Source organism: Polyergus mexicanus, unplaced genomic scaffold, assembly GCF_030449975.1.
Source record: "Polyergus mexicanus isolate NDT 795.1 unplaced genomic scaffold, iyPolMexi1.0 SCAF_24, whole genome shotgun sequence".
Classification (NCBI taxonomy): Eukaryota; Metazoa; Arthropoda; class Insecta; order Hymenoptera; family Formicidae; genus Polyergus; species Polyergus mexicanus.
In genome coordinates, this window is record NW_027223344.1 from 5,219,012 (window position 1) to 5,242,014 (window position 23,003).

At 34.4% G+C, this 23,003-nt stretch overlaps 1 protein-coding gene and 1 long non-coding RNA gene across 3 annotated transcripts in view; one reads left to right on the forward strand and one right to left on the reverse strand.

Moving 5' to 3' along the window:
* The window catches only part of LOC138943001 (uncharacterized), a 130,395-nt gene that overhangs the window by 87,006 nt on the left and 20,386 nt on the right, over positions 1–23,003 (reverse strand). The gene's annotated exons all lie outside the window — the stretch shown is intronic.
* The window catches only part of Hr4 (Hormone receptor 4), a 70,024-nt gene that overhangs the window by 10,290 nt on the left and 36,731 nt on the right, over positions 1–23,003 (forward strand). The window contains exon 1 of one of the 2 annotated variants that reach the window (XM_070313513.1): positions 8,243–8,382. The exons of the other annotated variant lie outside the window; for it this stretch is intronic. Within the exon in view, the coding sequence (XP_070169614.1) occupies positions 8,313–8,382 (70 nt within the window). The 5' untranslated portion in view covers positions 8,243–8,312. Of the gene's footprint in view, positions 1–8,242; positions 8,383–23,003 lie in introns of those variants that run through there. 2 annotated transcript variants of the gene reach the window in all.

The window sequence follows — 23,003 nt, forward strand, 5'->3', positions numbered from 1 at the left end:
AAGGTTATATGAAAATCGTGGTCTAAAAAATTGATAAATAAATGCATTTCAAACCGTCTTATTAATTCTTAAAATATCAGAAATATCTTAATATATCAAGATTATTTAGTCTTATGAAGCTTAGTTCATTTTCTTTTGTTTCTTATTTAAAAACAGAATTTTTTTTTAACAAGAGAAATGGCGAATTTAAAAGACTTCCTGCACATGTAGCATAAACATAATACAAGCAATTTACAAAACCGCAATCTGCATGTGCGGTACTTATAGAATAAACGCCGATTCATTTAGATTACATGAATCATTGTGCGTGTAAATCATGAGACAAAATATGCACACGATTCAACACGATTAATATCGCTGATGCACGCAAAACTTGTTGCGCTGGTCTTTTCTCGACTATATAAAATGTTACTTTTCGATTCCAACTATTTAATAACAAAAATATTTAACACATAATATATTTTAGAATAAAATATTATTTTGTATTATATATTACGCAATCAATTTTATGAGACTATAGCGCACGTATTTGTATTAGGTGTACAACTTTGCTTCCGCCGTTTTCCTATAGATGGCTTTAGCGGTAAGTAGTGGTCGAAATAAATAGATCATAGATGTCATGCAATAAACTTGGGCATCTGTCAACATAACCCCATAGAAACATTAGTCGATTTCTGTCTGCATCATATCATAAAGTTATTCTCGATTGAAAATGTCAGTTTACGAGCCAAATTCTCGTCAACGCTTCAAGAACGGTGATTTTCACGTCGAAGACCGGCATAGCGGTGGAAGAGAGAAGGTTTTCGAAGATGCAGAATTGGAGGCATTACTTAATGAAGACTCGAGTCAAAGTGAAGAAGAATTGGCACGATCATTGGGAGTGACTAAACAAGCAATTTCAAAATGTATAACCAGTTTTTTACAATAAAGCCTCGAATTTCGGAAAAAAAAAGGGCGGAAGCAAAGTTGTACACCTAATATTTTTGTTCAAGAATATAATATTAGGGATGCTATTTAAGCAACGTTCTGACGAACGTGTCTAGAGGCTAAGCAAACGAATTTTTTTCCGCGGGATCGATATATCACAACCGCGGTTTACTTCACCCAACAAGACAACGTAAAAATAGTGCGTCATTGATGGAAACAATGCGGAAAACATTATTGGCTCGAGTTTATCCGCGAAAACAAAGATTGCAGCCTCCTATTAGCGCGTCAACCTATCGACGGTTGTTTTTCATGGCTGGCCGCTTTGTTGACACACTGTTCTTCTGGCAATCGTGCCGCCGAATGTCAACGAGGTCCGTATATCAGCTGCGCTTAGGGTTGCCATAATAAAATTTTCAAAACTAGGACTTATAGCTCAAAAACCCATTTCGCTTGCAACCCTGGACGTATAGAAAAATGCGAATAGGTTAGCAAGTTGCTTATAACTTATAACAATAAATTAATAATTATTTTAGATCTCATTTTCATTAGTATCTCACGAATAAAAATAAGAAAATGGATGGTTGATAACTTCAATTGTATTGAAGTGATTGAATATGACGTGGTTAATTAATCTAAAAAGTAGAATATTTATGAATATTCTTAAACCCCGGACACATTCGAAAAAACCCCCCGGACGTCCCCGGACGCCCTAAAAAAGAGGAGGGTGTCCGGGGAAAAGAGGACGTACGGCAACCCTAGCTGCGCTCTTCTGAAAGCCGTGGATTTTGCACTCGCACACCTATTCGCGTTACGCAGACGCTATAATTTATAGTCAAGTTATAGAGTGCGCTTGTTCGAGTGAATTCTCGCGCTCAAAATTCTATGTAACAAATTTGCAGTATCGTATAAAATAAGAGCACTATTATATGGCGTGGCAACATCTGTATTCGCTTGACGAATTTGTATAAGATGAATATAGATTGTAAAATTCTATATCACATATAACATGTAGAATTTTTTCACGTCAATAATTTGCATTCTAAATGCAATAATGATTTTTCGCAGAACAAAATTTTTAATTTAGTCTGCTCTTTTTTTAGCTCCAACGCGATAATCATAATATTTTTTAACGAATAGCACTTGACGAGTAACTCGTATCAAAAATCCATATGCATATATACACGATACTATATAACTTTAATTTTTATCGTGGATTACGATAATCGAGAACATTCTCGGAAAGCGCGGAGGAGATAATAATCGGCGATTTTTCAGCGATTTCGTAGCCGCCGGCATTTATCGATCATGGTCGACACCGTGAAACGCCTTTCAATTTCTCGCGCGCGAGCTGCGAACGTCGTCGTAAGAGGACTCAAGTTCAGAGCTACACTGACGCAACTGCCGCTCGAGATATCGATGATCGAGGAAATTGCGAGAGTCAAAGGCTAGAAAGCTGCGGGATTTAACAACGATCCAGCTTCATTTATTGTGCCTTGCGCACTATACAGAATGTCTGATACGAATTCTTTTATTTATTTACAATCAATGTGGCTTTAATACGAGTATGTCAATAATCTCTTAATTATGAATCATCGAGCCGGATTTTGGGAATTAAACATTAAGGATGATAAATATAAAAATTCATCCTTTCTTCAAGTTTACGCGGTTATTTTAATAGAATTTCGATTCAAGGTTTAATTATCGCAACGATTAATCTTAAAAATGAAGAAGATACAGAGGAGATTTTACATATTTCTTTTCCGCATCTACCGAATATGTACTAAGAAATCAAATCATTTTTTATCTTTCTCTACGTACAAACCAGTCAAAGAATTTGCGGATGAAGTCTGCTGCGGAACATTTTGTATACGCGCGTGTGCATGCACATATACAAACATATACGTCGGCATACGGTGCATGCTTGCCGGTGTGATTGACATTACTAAGTATGCCATGGCCGACCGCTCACAGCCTGTGCTGGTACGAACGACTGCAGCACTGCCCACACTTCCACGAATCCAGCTCCATCCTTCTAGGACGCTTAGGAAAATTCTCGGAAAATCCTGTCCACAAGTTTCCGTTTGTTGATGAAAAATCGATTTCTCGCTGTATTGTCGATGTCAATAATGACAACTGTTTCGCGGAAATCTCGAACGAAATTTTGTATACAGTCTTCCCTAGGCATTTATTCGTCCATAAATTTCAATACTCGGATCGAAATTATAACTCTGATGATATGAGATTTGACGATGTGAGTATGTAATAATGACTTGTATGTTTATTTGTGACAATGAAAAAATAGTTGATGCGAGAGATTTTCAATATCAATCAAATATTGAAATCTCTCTCTTTAATATTCTATAATAAAAAAAAAATAATAATAATAAATTTAACATCAAAACGCGTTCTGAGATAGGTTTGAAAAAAGTAAAAGATATGGCGAATAATGAATAAAATTTCTAATTAATGCAGCGAAAAAGTAGATCTTGTTATACTTGTGACACAAGACAATCTAAGGACAAATAAAGAGTGTTATATAGATACGTTCAGAAAATCTTACAAGAATTAGACTAAACCCAGACAGCACAAGGATGTCCTTAGGACGTCCAAAGGGCATCCAGGATATACATGTAGGATATCCTCAGGATATCCCATTGTAATCCTCAGATATCCTCTGGATTTCCTGAGGAAGAGTAAATGATAGCCGTATATTAACCTCTGGATAATCCAGGGAGATTGTTGGGATTGCATCAGAAATTGAACTGATAGAAAATAATTACATTTGTAATTTCCTGTCAGTTGCTCTTTGCAAGCTTTATATAATTCTCATGACCAAATCTCAAATACGAGTTCGCGTGTCGCATAGCGGTAAATAAACGAACTAGCGGTTGAATACTATTGTTTGTAAAGTTTTTGGAATGTTGCGAACAGTAACATTTCTCATAAAATATTAAATAAATAATAATTTTGGATATATTAAAATATGCGCATCAAATTCAATTATTAATATTAAACGAAATTAATGTTAACAATTAATTGCACATGTATATGTCCTCTAGAAATCCAAAAGACATCCAATATAATAGACAGGGCAGATATATCCTACAGACATCAAGGGGTTATCCAGTGGACATTTATAGGACATTAATACTTATTATAATACTTAAGATTTCTAAATTATATTAAATAGCCGACACAACTAAAAATAATTATGTATGCATATTAAATTTTTATAAATATATTTATAATAATATCTTAAAACATCCTACAAATGTCCTGAACCGTCCTGGACATATTCAAGATGATCCTGAGGATGTTTTGTGCTATCTGGGAAAATAACTTACATCGACTAAAAGCCTGAGACCACTTAAATCAAAATGAGATATGATTGTTCAATCAAGAGGATAATTTCTTGAGAAATCTTTTTCAAATATTATAACAATAGACGACCGAAAAATATTCAACAGATTCTGCAAATTTGCGCGTTGAAGTTTCATAATATCATGCTGGAAACAGGTTTCGGCGAAAGTCCTTGAAAAATGATTATCTCCTCGTATAATTATTAGTTTTTCATATTTATGTAACAGGTAGCGTATGTACACACACAAAATACGTGCAGTACCCATCGAAATTTTACGTCGCTGTCTCTGTAAACTACCTATACTTTAGATTATCAACGAAATTTAATTACATTTTCAAAAATGCATTTTTATTAATAATAACGGAAAAATATATATTTTTGATGTCAAAGTAAAAATTCATCGATCTAAAATTTTACAGGCGATCTTTGATCTGACAATCATTATTTCGCTCTATGGAAAATTGAGATTGTTCATGAAAAATTAAATATTCATTAATTTCTTGGGTTTGAATTTTTTTTTTTTTGCCCAAATAAAAAAATGTTGCGGTTGCTCTCTGATCAGTTTGCATGTATAAAGATCTCCTTAGAAAATTTTGTTGGTCCATCTCATGATACCGTAGCCGGCATGTTCACACGAATTGCACAACAATAAAGAGACCCGTGTGTGACGTAATGTAACCCTGTTCGTCGAAGGACACAGTTTTCACCAAGTTCGATCTTCCTGTATGATGGTATCGTTTCGCCAAAAACCGGTATCTGCACGTTCGATGCAACGCGAGGAAGAGCAGTCGAAACGAAGAGAGAAGAAAAGAAGATTTAATAAAAAGATTATAAGAGAAATATATTTGAGAAAAATAAAAAGAGTATATGGAGATGAGAGAGAGAGAGAGAGAGAGAGAGAGAGAGAGAGAGAAAGATGAAATGTAGAATGACATTTTTTTAATTCTCATGATATATATTTAATATTTATATATGTTTATAAAATTAATGAAAAAAACATGCATTTTGGAAATTGTACAAATGCTAATTTATCGTCTAATATATTTTGCAATTTTCTAAGTAACTCGCAATATATATTAGAAAGAGAATTTATTAATTTATAAAATTTGATAATAAAAATCAATGTGCAAGGAGTAAGATTTCTCAGTGTCGGCGACGATGAGATAGCGCAAGGTCCTGTTCTCTCTCTCTCTCTCTCTCTCTCTCTCTCTTTTTCTCCTTTTACTTTCAAAGAAGTATTCGTCTGTCCGTTCATTTAGGTCGCTACCATTGCCTCCTGTCCCCCGCCTTCGCCGAGGGCAAGCCCGAAACTTTCATCGGAGACTTTCGTTACTTTCTTATCGGTTAAAAGTGAAACACCCGACTGTCCGGCTACATGTGTCTTCTCTTTCACTCCGTCTCGGAGTCGCAATGGACCATCTTCCGCGAGGATGAGAACACGCAGTGTACGGTCAATTATCGCATAAGAGTCGCGCCATCGAGAGTGAAATCGCAATACGAAAAAATTGATTCGAAAGTACCGCGAGCTCGTTATCCCCATATTTGGAATTTAATTCTTTATATTCAAGATTTAGTCCGTATATATAATTATGAATAAAACATGAAATATAGATATTCAAATAATATAAACACTATACCCAGACAGCACAAAACATCCTCAGGATCATCCTGAATATGTCCAGGATGGTTCAGGACATTTGTAGGATGTTTTAAGATATTATAAATATATTTATAAAAATTTAATATGCATACATAATTATTTTTAGTTGTGTCGGCTATTTAATATAATTTAGAAATCTTATGTATTATAATAAGTATTAATGTCCTATAAATGTCCACTGGATAACCCCTGGATGTCTGTAGGATATATCTGCCCTGTCTATTATATTGGATGTCTTTTGGATTTCCAGAGGACATATATATGTGCAATTAATTGTTAACATTAATTTCGTTTAATATTAATAATTGAATTTGATGCCCACATTTTCATATATCCAAAATTATTATTTATTTAATATTTCATGAAAAATGTTACTGTTTGCAACATTCCATAAACTTTACAAAAAATAGTATTCAACCGCTAGTTCGTTGGTTTACCGCTATGCGACACGCGAACTCGTCTTTGAGATTTGGTCATGAAAATTATATAAAGCTTGCAAAGAGCAACTGACAGGAAATTACAAATGTAATTATTTTCTATCAGTTCAATTTCTGATGCAATCCTAACATAGGGAATTCAGATATTGGATTGTTTAGAAAATATTACACTACTCAAACCCGGGAGCCAAACATAAAATATTCATGTATAGCACGAAAGCCTCAAATATTAAAGAACGGTGAACTATTTTTAATATTAGATTTTTAATATTGGCAGTAAATAACAAAATATAATTTTAATTTATATTTAAATTTTAAAATTTGCTCCTTGAAACATACGAAAAATATCCCTAACATATCCTATAAAAATCCTTAGGATGTTCCACAGGATCTCCCTGGATTCTCCAGAGGTTAATATACGGTTATCATTTACTCTTCCTCAGGACATCCAGAGGAGATCTGAGGATTACAATGGGATATCCTGAGGATATCCTACATGTATGTCCTGGATGCCCTTTGGACGTCCTAAGGACATCCTTGTGCTGTCTGGGATATTATTCATGTTATTCGAAGAAATAAATTAAAAAAATAAACTGTCGATTGCCGATTCAAAATATATATTATATATTGAAATTCTATGACTTTTATCTAAATTTTAATTAATTTCGAATGCATGGAAATTCATTTTATAGAACACGCATTCTATACCGAAAGATCACGATGAAATGAAAAGGGTGTTAGGATATAAGTATCTATATCGATCGATGATTTCGCGTAGAGTCATGATTGTAAAATTACCGGTTTTTCGGCATAACTTCATCTTCGCAGAAATTTTATCTCGTTTTACCATCCTTGACCTTCGTTCTTTTCAGATATTTTCAATAACGTATAAATTTGTCGTTCGGACTATGTTCTTTTCATTCATCATTTGACATAAAAAAAAAAAAACGATGATCGTTGTTGCATTTACTGTCTTCGTACAATCTTTGTTGAAATCAAGATTATACATTCGATTAAAAATCCTCTTAAACGATCGGCTTGATTCATCAAGCATCCCGAAAGAAGAGAAAGTCGCTTTTTATTCCCGCTTATTCTGTTAACGCCGTCGCCGTCTATATAGCGGAAAGAACTTTGATCATAAATTGATCCAATTCCCCATCAATCAATATTTTCATTCCTTTCATTGTCCTTATGAAAATAGGGAAAAATTCCCCTCGAGATCATCTCCCAAAGGATATGGATGGTCATCATTTCTCGCATCGCAAAGAGAACGCTCGAGAGAGTGAAAGTTCCTGACGTACACACGGACGCACGCGTGTCGGTTTTTTGGCATTGGGTGTTGGGATTGGAGGGCCTCGGTTGGTATCGAGGTCACCGGTGCCACCACTACCGAACCGCGACGGCGGATCCACGACTTTGGCGGATCGCATGGCCCGCGCGCTCTCGCGACCAGCTGCCCCAAAAAGTTTGGGCCACGCGACGCGTTCACATCGCTCTTCTTCGCGCGTTTTATCCTCTTCCGGGTCTGCGAAACCCCTCTTTACCGCGGCCACGGAAGTCCACGCGTCGTTACTCTTCGCGATCGTAATCGTAAATGGTCCCGCGAAGTGATCGTCTTTATTGGTTCAATAATCCGGGTCATAGTGCTCTCTGTCTCTTTTCATTTCTAACGATGGATAGTTAATTCCATCACGATTGGCTTATATCGGAATGTGTAAAAAATCGACGAATATGCGCAGAATATTACGAGATTGGTTATTTTGTTGAGTTCATCTGTGTAAACCCTTGAACGAGAAATTCGAGATGCCGCGTAAATTGTAAATTGGTGCGTGACCGTGATTGGAAAGTTGGCACGAGGCATCGTCTACCTAGGGAGTTCCTATAGTTCGCTCGACTTTGCTCTGAATTACCGCTGCGCGACAATATCATGTGCGCGAAGATGAGCGTTCTTCAGGGTCGACCCTCTTCCATGTGCGCGAAAATCAGTGTTCTCCAAGGTAGGATTATTTCTTGCTCCTGTAATCGCGATTCTGATTTATAAAAACGATTAAAACACAGTTGCCTCGTGAAGCATTGCTCGAGTTTCGCAAAATAAAAATAACAAAAATTGAAAACTGAGATTACTGAATATTTAATATATTACATATAAATGCGCATTTTCAACTAATCAAACGCAAGTGAATTTTTTTGAAGACAATTTCGCTGCGTTTTTATTTTATAAAAAGATACGGTGTATACGACGTATGATGAGTCTACACACGAAACATTGACGAATTTAATGTATTTCATGGGAATGTTGGAACGGGTAACATTTCCAGTAGCCATAAACTACATATCAGATTACATCACAAAACGCATTAGTGAAATAAAATTTTCTTTACGATGAAATTTGAATTATTAAACAAATTTGACCAAAATTACCGCAACTTCAATATCTGACATAAAATACGATTTTATCATATTATATTCACGGTATTATATTATATTTTTATATTCATATTTCGCAATACACACCAAATATGGAATATGCACGATTTAACTTGTACACATTCAATAAATCATAATACAATGGGATAATTTATTGTAAAAAAAAAGCAGATAAAAAATGTATTATAAAATAATTCTTTTTATTAATTGCATGGTTTTTTCGTGAAAAAAGAATTTTTAATGAAAGTAATACGTGTGTGTGAAAGTAACACGTGCGTATTTGAGTGAAAAAACAGACAAATATTCAGTCTGTCGATTGATCAATTCCTTGTAACAATGCCACAAAATTTTATGAACGTGAATCATTAATTAATGTATTTACAGTTTTAAAAAAACAATGAAAGTTAAAAAAAACGATAACAGTGTCCGATTTAATAACATGTGTCTTATTCGATATAACAAATGCATTCAGATATATAGAATAAGATAAATACATGTTTTCATATTCAAAATCTTATCTAGAAAACATCACATAATCAATTGATTTCGTGGTATTTTCATAATTTCAAAATTTATTCTATATTTTTTACTTCATTTTTTTTCACGAAATTATCTGACCAGTTGTCACGATTTATTGAATATTTTGTACAATAATTAGAATTATACAATGTTTATTTCAATCAATAATGTAAAAAGGATATCGTCTCCGATTGAAACTCGTTGAAGCGAATTTGGTAAAATGGATTACGGTGTTTTAGTTGCCCAGTGTCATTATATACAGTGATATGATGGATTTATAACATAAAAATAAACAATCATGTCTCTGTGCTTGAATCGCTTAATTATATTAGGTGTACAACTTTGCTTCCACCGTTTTCCTATAGATGGCTTTAGCGGTAAGTAGTGCATCTGTCAACATAACCCCATAGAAACATTAGTCGATTTGTGTCTGCATCGTAAAGTTATTCTCGATTGAAAATGTCAGTTTACGAGCCAAATTCTCGTCATTTGCGGGAGATTTTAATTTTCTGCTTCAATATGAAGAAATCTGCGACAGAGGCTCATCGAATGCTCTCAAATACTTATGGCGAAGCCGCTATTAGTGAAAGAACGTGTCGCGAGTGGTTTCAACGCTTCGAGAACGGTGATTTTCACGTCGAAGACCGGCATAGCGGTGGAAGAGAGAAGGTTTTCGAAGATGCAGAATTGGAGGCATTGCTTAATGAAGACTCGAGTCAAAGTGAAAAAGAATTGGCACGATCATTGGGAGTGGACAATACTTTGAATCATAAATGTATAACCAGTTTTTTACAATAAAGCCTCGAATTTCGGGAAAAAGAAACGGCGGAAGCAAAGTTGTACACCTAATATTTTTCATGACTCTCCTATCCAAAAAGCGATTTTCGCTACATATAGATGATCGCGATGCCATTCGCATCAGCAATCTTAAATTAATCTGCTTTGCGCGCGAAATTATATAAGTAGAGATCAGCGACTGTACAATAACGAGACAAGTGCCGTCGAGCTGGAATTAATTTTCGAGGTGCAACGAGGTGTCAGTTGGTCGGGTCAATAACATCGCGACACGATTTCACAATTGCACGCCTCGCTAATTGCAAATCACAATTGCGTCGGTCCGCGCCACTCGTGGCTGACGACGGAGTCGATGCGAAATGCGCGAAAAAGCGCTCTATGCCACCGCTGCTTCCGCGTTCGCTTCCGTCCAACAAAAAGGGACACGAGAACAGCCTAAACCGATATTCCGTCGCGGCATCGACGAAATATCGGTGCGTACTAATCGCGCGGATCCACATCGGAAATCTCATTTATTTCTCGTCTCGTCTCGCGTTTCGCGCTAAATCGAGAGTGTCCTCGTACGCGGCACGAAAATATCCCGCGGTTATTCCCCAACGGAGGACAGAAATGCAATATCTCCGAGCGCGACTCATTCTCTCTCTCTCTCTCTCGCATATAGTACATATCGAGAAACGATGTCCAATAAATATTAATCCCCGCGCCCGTTCGCCTGTGAGGGCCGATACGATTTTAATCGATCAACGCGAGATCCGCACGCGACATATTCCGAATCGGAGGAAACAAGGGAAATCAATCCGTTCTGGCTCAAAGCGTACCCATCTTTGTCGCCGCGATTTCTCCGATAGATTACACGCGATCGCTATCGCCAATATGTTGCGCAAGCGATTTCGCTGAGGTTGGTGGGAACTGGGAACGTCGTCTCGCGGACTTTTGCTCCAGATTGCGACAGAAAGCAACTACGAAGAGCGGATTTGGCTGAGAAAGATCGTTGAAATTTATGCATGGCCTCTTTTTGTTATTTCAAAGAGAGAAGGAAAAGATAAAAATGAGAATAATTAATTGTAACAATTACAAAAATCTTTCCTTTTTTGTTTTTAATTAGATCGTATAAGGTTATGTGCTTTTGCCAAAAGTTCAAAGAGGCAAAGGACAACTATGATTTCTTATTATAAATTTAGCTTAAGATCCCTATCATTTAGCATTACTGAATAATTTTACGCATCTATGTTACATGTAATGGTTAGAAATGTATAAAAAATGTTTACTTTACCATGAAAAATTTCAATATCTTTATGAGAATTCTATATCTTTCCAAGTTTTGTATCTCAATCATTAAAATATCACATTAAAAGTTAATAAAAAAAGAAATATAATTTTATCGTCTACTTTCTTTTAAATTTTAATTTATCACAAAACTCTCCCTTTTTTAATCATCAATTATTCGAAGATTATAAATCCCTCGACATTTTTATTTTAAGAAGAAATGATTCCAAAATGAAAAAATACATTGCGAAAGGAAGATTTGGCGATCTTATTGTTGAGATTTTCTGTACGTGTAAAAGAGAAATGTTATGTTTGTTCCTTCATTTATCGACAATCTTTCTTCGTTTTATCGAAACCAATAAATCCCGCAAGCAATCCGATCCTGAGGACTCCACTCTGTGATGTGTCGTAACGCGCGTGGCATCGCGAACTTCGTATGCACTTTCGACAAAAAGCCGCGATTTTTCACGAATGCCAACGAGGCTGTTTGTCGCTGTCGTTGTCGTTTCCTGCTTTGTCGTAACTACCGCCATTGACAGATGCGCCCCGCAGCGTGTTGCAATCCGTACATCGCGTCACTCCAACAAAATTGCGCTTTGTTCGCATGCCGTGAGTATACTCGACCATCGTCGTCGGGAAATAAATTATACCTTGATAGAGGAATGCGTCTCGAAGTCCTCGTACAAGCTAGAGCAACTTGTGTTTTTTTACTAAAACTTCGTACTTAATGAAGAATTCATCTTGCTTGATATTTTATAAGCATATGTATCAAGTTAAATAAATGCAGAAATGTTGAAAGAAACTTGGTTAAACATAATTTTATATTCAAGTATATTATATGCGCCGAATCGAAAAAATTTATATATATATATATATAACGCTATAATATTTTACATACTTCAAAATTGAAACATATATCGTTTCCCATACATAACGAAACATAGATTGAATTGCGCTGCAGCAATAGCAATACAAAATCTTCTCTACAATAAATTTAAGCATATTTCGCGTAAAAAGATATTCTAAACTGTATACGAAAAATAATATTATTTTATGAACACTTTGCTTTATACAAAATAAAACAATATACTTATCATATTTTTTTAATTAGTTTGAAAAAGATAATTATATTTATTAGCACTAAAATTTAATTACAATATTGAATATTGAATGATTTCAATAATTTTTTCAGTTTAACTTTAGTTATTAATTTAATTCAATCTGCAACTTAATTTTCATAATAATATTGTATTAATTTCCAAATTTTAATTTTGATATCTTTCATAATTTCAACTTTTATATGATATGAATAAAAAACCGCTTCTTCTAGAATATTTTTTTTAGAATTAGTGATCCTGATGACATTTTAATGTTCATTATAATACAAAAGCGCGTTGTCGTATCGACGAGTCAAAATTTCATGGTAGATTATCATCGCGCTACTCTTCAAATCTTAAATTCTTTACGCTTTAAAAAGGCTAGCGCAGAACAAAATTCGAAGAAAGTTGGAAAGCGACTAAGTGAATTAAACAGAGGCAAATAATCGCGCTGCTTCCGCGACTTCCGCAATATCGAATTGGCGAACCGTATCGTCCTCCGGTCGATTCGATCGACATTGATTTCTGTAGAGTTTGATCTGTTATCCCTTAAATGCTGAAGAAAAGTTGTTCGACATAATTGTATTTAAATAATATGTAAATATAATACTACCTAATTTTTATATATTATGCTTTTATTTAAAAAAAGTGATATATTACGAAAAAGTAACAAGTTTTAATTTATATGAAAATTTGCAGTTTTTTTTTATTTTTTTATTTTTATAGCAAAGGGCAATATTGTAAATAATCGATTACTATCGATCTTAATGCGTTACGAGATTAAGGATTGTATTAAGAAATGTTTTAAAATAAATTTTCGTTACGCGGTCTAACTATCGCGAAAGATAATTTACATGGAAAAAAATACTCTGTCACGATCGACGACGGTGGAAATCCGTTACGAAGAGCGCGACTTCCACTCATTACTGAAAAAAAAAAAGAAGAAGGAAACATTCTCCGGCGATGTTCCGTTAAATCACGCGCCGACGACGACGTCGTGAAGGAACGAGCGGAACGGATCTCGATCTTTTACCACGGCGCTCGCTCGCTCGTCGCGCTTATGACACAACACGGTAGAGCTTGCCGTAGGAAAAGTAAGGTAAGGCCAGTGTTATAATAGAAACTTTCACTACGGAGGTTCAATGTACCGAGTCGCCGACTCTCACTGGCCGTTCTCACTACTTGCCCGAGCATCCGACACACCGACATATACCGGGTGTCTCTGTGTCTCTCCACCGCGCATCGTTGTTCTCTTTGCTCCCTCCCTCTCGGAACAAATTAAGAGACAATATCTGTACTCTGTTGTTTCGCAGATGACGCTCCATTGTCGCGTAAACGTAAAGGAGAAATCGACGGACGACTCCCGCGCGCGCGTTTAACATGGATGGTCATGTTTAACCAGAATTTCTTCTTCCGCGGCGGAAGTAAGCGAAAATGGAACGTCATTGTCGCATTCATCTTTGTACCAACAACTCTCTTGCAAGGATAGCATTCTAACCGGACGGAGTAATTGGAGGTACCTGAGATAACGTGATACAGAGAATAGGTGCATCCCAGTGTAAATGACCAGTCTCTATGTTTATATATATATATATATATATTTTTATCTGTCATTGACTTTGTTGCATTTATTTCATGATGCACGTTCGCGGAAGCGCCGACACTTACTCGTCCATTTATCTGTCATCGAGAGAAAGAAAGCTAGATGAACAAGATTGGATTCTGACAGATCGAACAGCTGTTTCTACTTTGTGACTACGACATGAAATGATCAGGAATCTGACCCTTTAAGTAGTGAATTAAGTCGTCGATACGCTGACGATATTGATGGCATGTGAAATGACTATAAGCGTGGCGAAAGAAAATATTTATTTAATATTTTCAAGTTATGTAAATAAAGTTTGCGAGAATAAAATTACCTAAAATAAATTATCCCTCGTTTTCTTATCGCTTTAAAAATGAATATCAAGAGAGAGAATAAAAAAAATATTCAAAAAAATATTCAAAAAAATTTAAGCAATCTTCTACTTACATATCACATACAGACATACGTTTTCTTTTTTTCTCTCTTTGCCTATTGTTTGATTATATTCATATTTGTTTAATCAGCATACAAGTTGCTGACAAATTATATATTTTGCGTATTAAACGTTGTCGATAAAATCGCTTAATCAATTAAAAGTTACGTATTGCATCAACTAAGTAAAATGAAGTTCAAATCGACAAGCGTCATAACTCAGTGTGTTTTATCTTAGATATCATTTTAATCTTATGTTAACAAACATATATGCCAATATTGATATCGCATACTAGGTCGTATTCATTGCACGAATTATCGTTAATGTTTTAACTTCATTCAAAAACGGCATACGATTTACAACTCTTTTCCGCTGATAAGCAATTTTAAGATATGCTAAAAGACAAGACATTATCGTATATTCATATAGTCTGCTTAGATAAGTACTAATTTATCTTTTCACATAACGGTGTCCTACAAGAACAGATAAGATTATATTCACTTGACTATAGACTATATTCACCTTCCATGGTAATTCAAATATTTTTAGGTACAATACACAACATAATGTAAAAACAAGAAAAAGAATTAATAATACAAATGAAATATATATTAACATAACACCCCTAATAAAAAAATTAAATAAAATACAGAAAAATTATCAATATTTTGATATTACACAAAAATATGCAATATTAACACTTTCAACCAGTTTTAAATATTTTTCTAGAAAAAATACTGCTATGTAATATAATAATAAAATATTTAAAAAATCAAAGCCCAAAAATTTTTGACTTCCAGGAAAAAAAAATTAGCTGCCGTAGCTAAAAACTGCGTGTGGTAACTAGATTTCATTCGTAATATATGGACAGAGAATCTTAGCTGTGACATCTATTCATTAGGTGCAACAGCAAACCGTTTTGCTGCAGTTTAGAAATTTATTTTGCAAACCATGATGAGCTATGGTAGCGAAAAATTTTGTTTTCCGTGCGTGTAGGAACTATTAGCGATTCTCCGATGAGAACCGCGACAGAAGAATGAAAAAAAAAAAGAGAAAGAAAAAGAGAGACTACCATAGTCTAACATAAGAGATATGGAAAAACGAATACGGGCACGAAAGTAGGAGAGTTATAGACCTACGATGTCATGGCGTGGGAGAGTCACTTTCACCGTCCGTAATCCCCATAACGGTAAAATCTATGCGGTATAGAAAATCAGATGTTTCATTCCACGAACAAAATTGGCGCAAATGAAATCAGCACACAAATTCTTTGACAATTTTATATTGTCATGAGATTTTTTTGATCGAGTATCGGTTTTCATTTAGAAAATATAATCTTTATACTCTTATATTTCTAGCTGTATATGTCTTTTTATATATTGAATATTTTAAACCTAAAAAGTAACTTAATACATGTATTTATGATTTATTGAGAATTTTATAAGATTATAAAAATGTTATAAGACTATGAGAATTTTTATAAGATAGACGCTACTTTGTACGTTATTAACATAATTATGTAACTTTATAATAATATTTCATTTTCAATAAATTAGTCGAATTATTGCCATACGACGTTCTTAACGGTTTATGTGAAATAGAAAGTTGCAATCTTTTGATTGAAGAATATATAAGCATATAGGATGAACTAGCACGACGTGAAAGGTGTTAATAAACATAAGCTTCCTGTAAGACATGACATAAAAGCCAGCTTCATGTCCTTTTCCTATTTATGGTCACATTATCACGAATAGCTCAAAAATTATATGTATATATTCTTTCATGAAAGTATGTCTATAAATATAAATTTATTGAAAATGTATTTTTTTTCAGAAAAACTTCAAATTATTTTAAAAACGTTATTAGTTGCCTGTAAAATATATCTGTCTCCTCCCTCCTCTGCAAAATATATTTTTAATTAATGTTTTTGTTAAAATAATTCGAGAATGCTTTCTTGATTATTTTCTCCCAACGATAGGTTAAAAATAAAGGTTTTATTCGGTTTTAACATTCTCGAAAAGTTACGTACAGTTTTATTCTGTAGTATTTATACTAATATATCTATTAATCATGAACGTAATCATTTTTTTTAAATGCTACTTTTTGCACACATACGAAGTCCATTAGAATGCCTAGAGTTATGAATCTACAGACACTAAAGAAAACGATCGTAAATGTATACTATCGCACAATAAATGTATACATACCCAGACAGCACAAGAATGTCCTTAGGACGTCCAAAGGGCATCCAGGACATACATGCAGGATATCCTCAGGATATCCCATTTTAATCCTAGGATCTCCTCTGGATGTCCTGAGGAAGAATAAATGATAGCCGTATACTAACCTCTAGAGAATCCAGGGAGATCCTGTGGAACATCCTAAGGATTTTTATAGGATATGTTATGGATATTTTTCGTATGTTTCAAAAAAAGAGCAAATTTTAAAATTTAAATATAAATTAAAATTATGTTTTGTTATTTACTGCCAATACTAAAAATCTAAGATTAAAAATAGTTCACGTTCTTTAATATTTGAGGCTTTCGTGCTGTATATGAATATTTTAGGTTTGGCTTCCGGATTTGAGTCGTGTAATATTTTCTAAACAATCCAATATCTGAATTCCCTATGTTGAGATTGCATCAGAAATTGAACTGATAGAAAATAATTACATTTATAATTTCCTGTCAGTTGCTCTTTGCAAGCTTTATATAATTCTCATGACCAAATCTCAAATACAAGTTCGCGCGTCGCATAGCGGTAAACAAACGAACTAGCGGTTGAATACTATTTTTTGTAAAGTTTTTGGAATGTTGCGGACAGTCACATTTCTCATGAAATATTAAATAAATAATAATTTTGGATATATTAAAATGTGCGCATCAAATTCAATTATTAATATTGAACGAAATTAATGTTAACAATTAATTGCACATGTATATGTCCTCTGGAAATCCAAAAGACGTCCAATATAATAGACAGGGCAGATATATCCTACAGACATCCAGGGGTTATCCAGTGGACATTTATAGGACATTAATATTTATTATAATACCTAAGATTTCTAAATTATATTAAATAGCCGATACAACTAAAAATAATTATGTATGAATATTAAATTTTTATAAATATATTTATGATAATATCTTAAAACATCCTACAAATGTCCTGAATCGTCCTGGACGTATTCAGGATGATCCTGAGCATGTTTCGTGCTATCTGGGTATAGAACATACATAAAGCAAACACCACGATGTGAACTACTACTAGCGTGAAACTCGAAAAAGCTCGCTCGAGATAGACGAGCTTGCGTGGCTTTGAGCCCGATGGCCGCACTCTTGCACTCGCAGTAGCCATGCGAGAGCGCGCGCGCACACACACACACGCACAAAAGCTAGAGTGTCACGTCGACCGACCTCTCGCAAGAGGAGACCGTCGTAGGTTAGTGCATTGGTTGCACTTTCCATCTCAGTGTGTGCATGTGTGTACTTACAGTCACGATGCGGTGGCGGACGTTCTCTCGCGTGCGCGCGCGCGAGCGCCCGCGGCGGTCGTATGCATGCATTGGTTACGCAAGAATAGCGGCGTATGTGAGACTGCTGACCCACATACGGCAGGGAGCAAGGACCCCTCGCTGGTACGACTCGTATACTCGACCGAGCAAGTCTGATACGTGTGTGTATGTGTGTGTGCGCGTCGCGAGGTGCGCGCGCGCGCGCGAATGTGCACATGCGTACGTCACATCGCAGCAGCGTGGAGATGCGCTTTTGCTCTAGTCTAACGTGTGCGCGTGCCATCTAGTATCGCATGCATGTACCGACGCACACACTCGCCCGCACGATTGATTAAGCACCATTCACACCACTTACGCGACTGGCCGTTCCTTGATGACGGAGATGTGAAATTCATCCCAGATAGCAAGGATAATCATTTTCATGTAATTTGACATCAAAGTAACGTCAAAATGACTATTTTCGTTACTTAGGATATTTATCTTTTTTATTGATTTTGTTGTCTATCGATCCTACCTTCATTCATTTCTAAAATAAAATATCACTTTATTATGTATAGCACTATATTTTAATATTTTTCAATTTCGCAACTTTATTAGTTTTTTTATTTCTAGATAAGTACTTGTGCAATACAAGAAAAAAAGATGTATTTAATCAAAATCGATTGATAGCGCAAAAATGTGTATAGTAAAAGCGTATAAATATAAATAAACAATACATTTAAACTTGTATATATTCTAAATATTTGTGGGAATAAAATAATTGATAGTTAAAAAAAAGATGAAAGAATGTGTTAATTTGCCACACATTCAGATTTTTTGTCATAAAACTACGTTATTTTTTTTACACCCGCATTCAGAATCTAATTAGCCTTTCTTTTTCGTTTTAATAACAGAGAGCTTATTGAAGAAACGTTTAAATTTTTTATAACTTTTAATTATTTTTTTTAATTATCTCATAATCTTTAATTTATAACATCTCTTATAAATGTAATTATATCCAAACTAATTGTAATGATATTTCATCTAACCATAAAAATTATCATATTTTTTTAAATGATACTTGCAAAATTATCTCCGTCAAATTATTACATAGATTGCTACACATGAAAAAAGCAAAAGAACTGTCATAAGTACAAAGAAATAATCTATGAATAACAGTAGCAGCAAGCTAGCAGGTGATTTGCTGGACGATATTAATTAAACATGGAACTTGCTTGTAAGTATAGCTACGTACTTCTTGCAGCTAGACTATTACTAGCTGAAGGCGCGTAGGAGTAACTACAAGAAGTTCTACGGCACGCTAGAATAAACAACTTTCGAAATGGAGATAGACAATGTTGCAGAATATTAATGTCGCTCGGATTAGTTGAACGAAGTTGTGCGCTGAAAACAAACGGAAGACCTCGCGCCGAGTATATCTGCCGTGATGAACTTCCCTTCCTTGCATCTTTATCGTAAACAAATATAACTGTTTCGCAATATAAATATTTTGATACTGTTATAAGAATTATAAGAAATACAATTAAGAAATTTCTTTTACCTATACATACGATATCAAGTACTGGATGGCCCATTTTAATCCATCCAGTCGAATATCTCAAAAACCAAGCTCGGAAGAGAAAAATGTTTCAAACAAAAGTTGTGTGGCTTCAAGTGGGGCCATAAGATGGTGACAATGATTTGACCTTGGAAAATCATTTGAAGGTCATGTGAAGATCAACTTTAAGATCTTAAATAGAAACCCCCATTTTTTATTTAGTATTCTTGTAGCTGACATCGAGATCTTTCCAAAACACTATATTAAAGTATTTTTTTATTAAGTACTTTTTGAGTTATTTTACATTTTAATCTGACATATTTTGATATAAAAAATAAAATATTTCGTAAAATATTCAGTTTTCGCTAATTTTACCGTAATACTTCTATGTACAGAATAATAAGACAAATTAATTAGTGCCAAAAAAAAACAAATAATTGTTTAAAAAAATACATTGTAATTAATTTTCTTAAAAACAATTTTTTTTTATACTAATTGATTTGTCTCATTATTCTGTACATAGAAGTATTACGGTAAGATTATCGAAAACTAAATATTTTACGAGATATTTAATTTTTTATATCAAAATATGTCAGATTAAAATATAAAATTATTCAAAAAGTACTTAATAAAAAAATACTTTAATATAGTGTTTTGGAAAGCTCTCGATGTCAGCTACAAGAATACTAAATAAAAAATGGGGGTTTCCATTTAAGATTTTAAAGTTGACCTTCACATGACCTTCAAATGATTTTCCAAGGTCAAATCATTGTCACCATCTTATAACCCCCTTGAAGCCACACAACTTTTGTTTGAAACATTTTTCTCTTCCGGGCTTGGTTTTTGAGATATTCGACTGGATGGATTAAAATGGGCCACCCAGTATATTAAAATGTCATAAATGTAAAAAGTTAAGAAATTTCTGCATATATGAAGTCCGAAAGCAAAGTATATAAATTCTGATTATATGCCTCATAATAATAAAAATTTACGTGAAATTTTGCATATAAAATTCCTCGGTTAATACCATTTATGTCGACTCTTAATTAACAGATGTTTATCTTTAAACGTAAATTACTTGTACTTTGATGAGTTTGTTAATAGATATATGGCGTTCAACTTTCGTCCAACTAAATTTGGAAAATGTCTGAATATAAAACTGGAAATGTTGAATCGAAGACAACTTGCGCTAAGTAATGCGTAAATATATCTCACGATTGTAAAACTATTTTTATCGGAAAATAGCACGGCGTTATATGAACGGCGATGCACAAACATCGATTAAATGCCTCAGCATAAAATGTTAATATAAAAACGTGTTATGAGAAAAATAAATCATATGAAAAACATGGTGTAAAATTAAAAACGTATTTATAATGTATATTGTAAATTTTATTTTATTATATAAATTAACTAACTTTTTAAAAAATTACGTAAATGCAATTTATTTATAGCTTTCAAGATTATAATTTTTTTATAAGAACAAATTGCTACTTTTGTGCATCAAAAGCTTTATTATGAATTAAAAATATAAATCTAATATTTTACAGTCTGCTAAACTTTTATTGAAAAGAATTTGAAATTCGAGATTAAAATTTTTCATTTAAAACTGGTTCTAAAAAAGATCGTTTTCCTCCCAAAAAAATTATTCCTCAATCAAAAACTATTTCTTTCTTTGATATACGAGACGCCGTTTTTTAGAGAAATTAAAGCATCTAATCATGAAAATGCGTATCATGTCTGTTTTAACAGCATTCACACTTGTTGCATTCAAACTAAATAAGAGAGAATGGATTAAAAGAAAGAAAAAAAAAAAAAAAAAAAAAAAAAAAATTTAATAAAAAATAAAAAAAGAAAGGCATGGGGAAAAATAAATCATATAATGATCATATATGACAACGTCATACAAGATGCAAATATTGTTGCAACAGCGCGAGCGCCAGCAAGACACGCATATTTCTCGGAACGAAAACACGGACGAAGCGGCGCATAAAAATTCATACGATTGATGCGCATCATTGCCCTTATTAAAACGACCCGCGGCGGTTAGGTCGGGCACTGTCGTAAAACCGCTTAGGCCGTTTCTACAATAAGTCGTATGTTCGTTAGCCGTAAGCAAATTGACCAACCACAGTCCATTTTTTTTTTCTGGAATTATTGACCGTGATTGGTCAATTTCCTTACGATTAACGATATACGACTTATTGTAGAACCGGTCTTGGACGTGTCCGATCTTTCTGACCGTATTACGACCGACTGAAGCGACAGCGCAATTATTCGTCGTCCGTCCCCGCGATAAGACGCGCGATTTGTTATTATCGTCTGCTTCGCATTATTAAAATGACCCCCGTTGCACCCGCCATCGTCTCTCATAGACCTAGTCTCGTCTAGCGCTAGACCGAGGAGAGTGGATGAACGCGCTCGTAAAACTCGTAAAGGTGGGTATACATTTAGCGAACGAACACCGAACGAACAGCGAATGCAAACATTCGTTATTATCATTCAGCAGATATATACGCCAAAGCGAATGCGAACAGAACGTTCGATTCGCATTCGGCTCGATTCCCTCATGAAGCGGTACATCAAAGACAATTCGTGCGAGAAAAACGTTCAAAACGTTTCGCATTCGCTGTTCGTTCGGTGTTCGTTCGCTAAGTGTATACCCACCTTAAGCTGATCCTTGGAGCTTGGCTGTGTCGGCGAGCGAAGTCGACACACATACGGGATCCGTCTTTACCCAGACAGCACAAAGATGTCCTTAGGATGTCCAAAGGGCATCCAGGACATACATATAGGATATCCTCAGGATATCCCATTGTAATCCTCAGATCTCCTCTGGATGTCCCGAGGAAGAGTAAATGATAGCCGTATATTAACCTCTGGAGAATCCAGGGAGATCCTGTGGAACATCCAAAGGATTTTTATAGGATATGTTAGGGATATTTTTCGTATGTTTCAAGGAGCAAATTTTAAAATTTAAATATAAATTAAAATTATGTTTTGTTATTTACTGCCAATATTAAAAATCTAATATTAAAAATAGTTCACCGTTCTTTAATATTTGAGGCTTTCGTGCTGTACATGAATATTTTAGGTGTGGCTCCCGGGTTTGAGTTGTGTAATATTTTCTAAACAATCCAATATCTGAATTCCCTATGTTGGAATTGCATCAGAAATTGAACTGATAGAAAATAATTACATTTGTAATTTCCTGTCAGTTGCTCTTTGCAAGTTTTATATAATTCTCATGACCAAATCTCAAAGACGAGTTCGCGTGTCGCATAGCGGTAAACAAACGAACTAGCGGTTGAATATTATTGTTTGTAAAGTTTTTGGAATGTTGCGAACAGTAACATTTCTCATGAAATATTAAATAAATAATAATTTTGGATATATGAAAATGTGCGCATCAAATTCAATTATTAATATTAAACGAAATTAATGT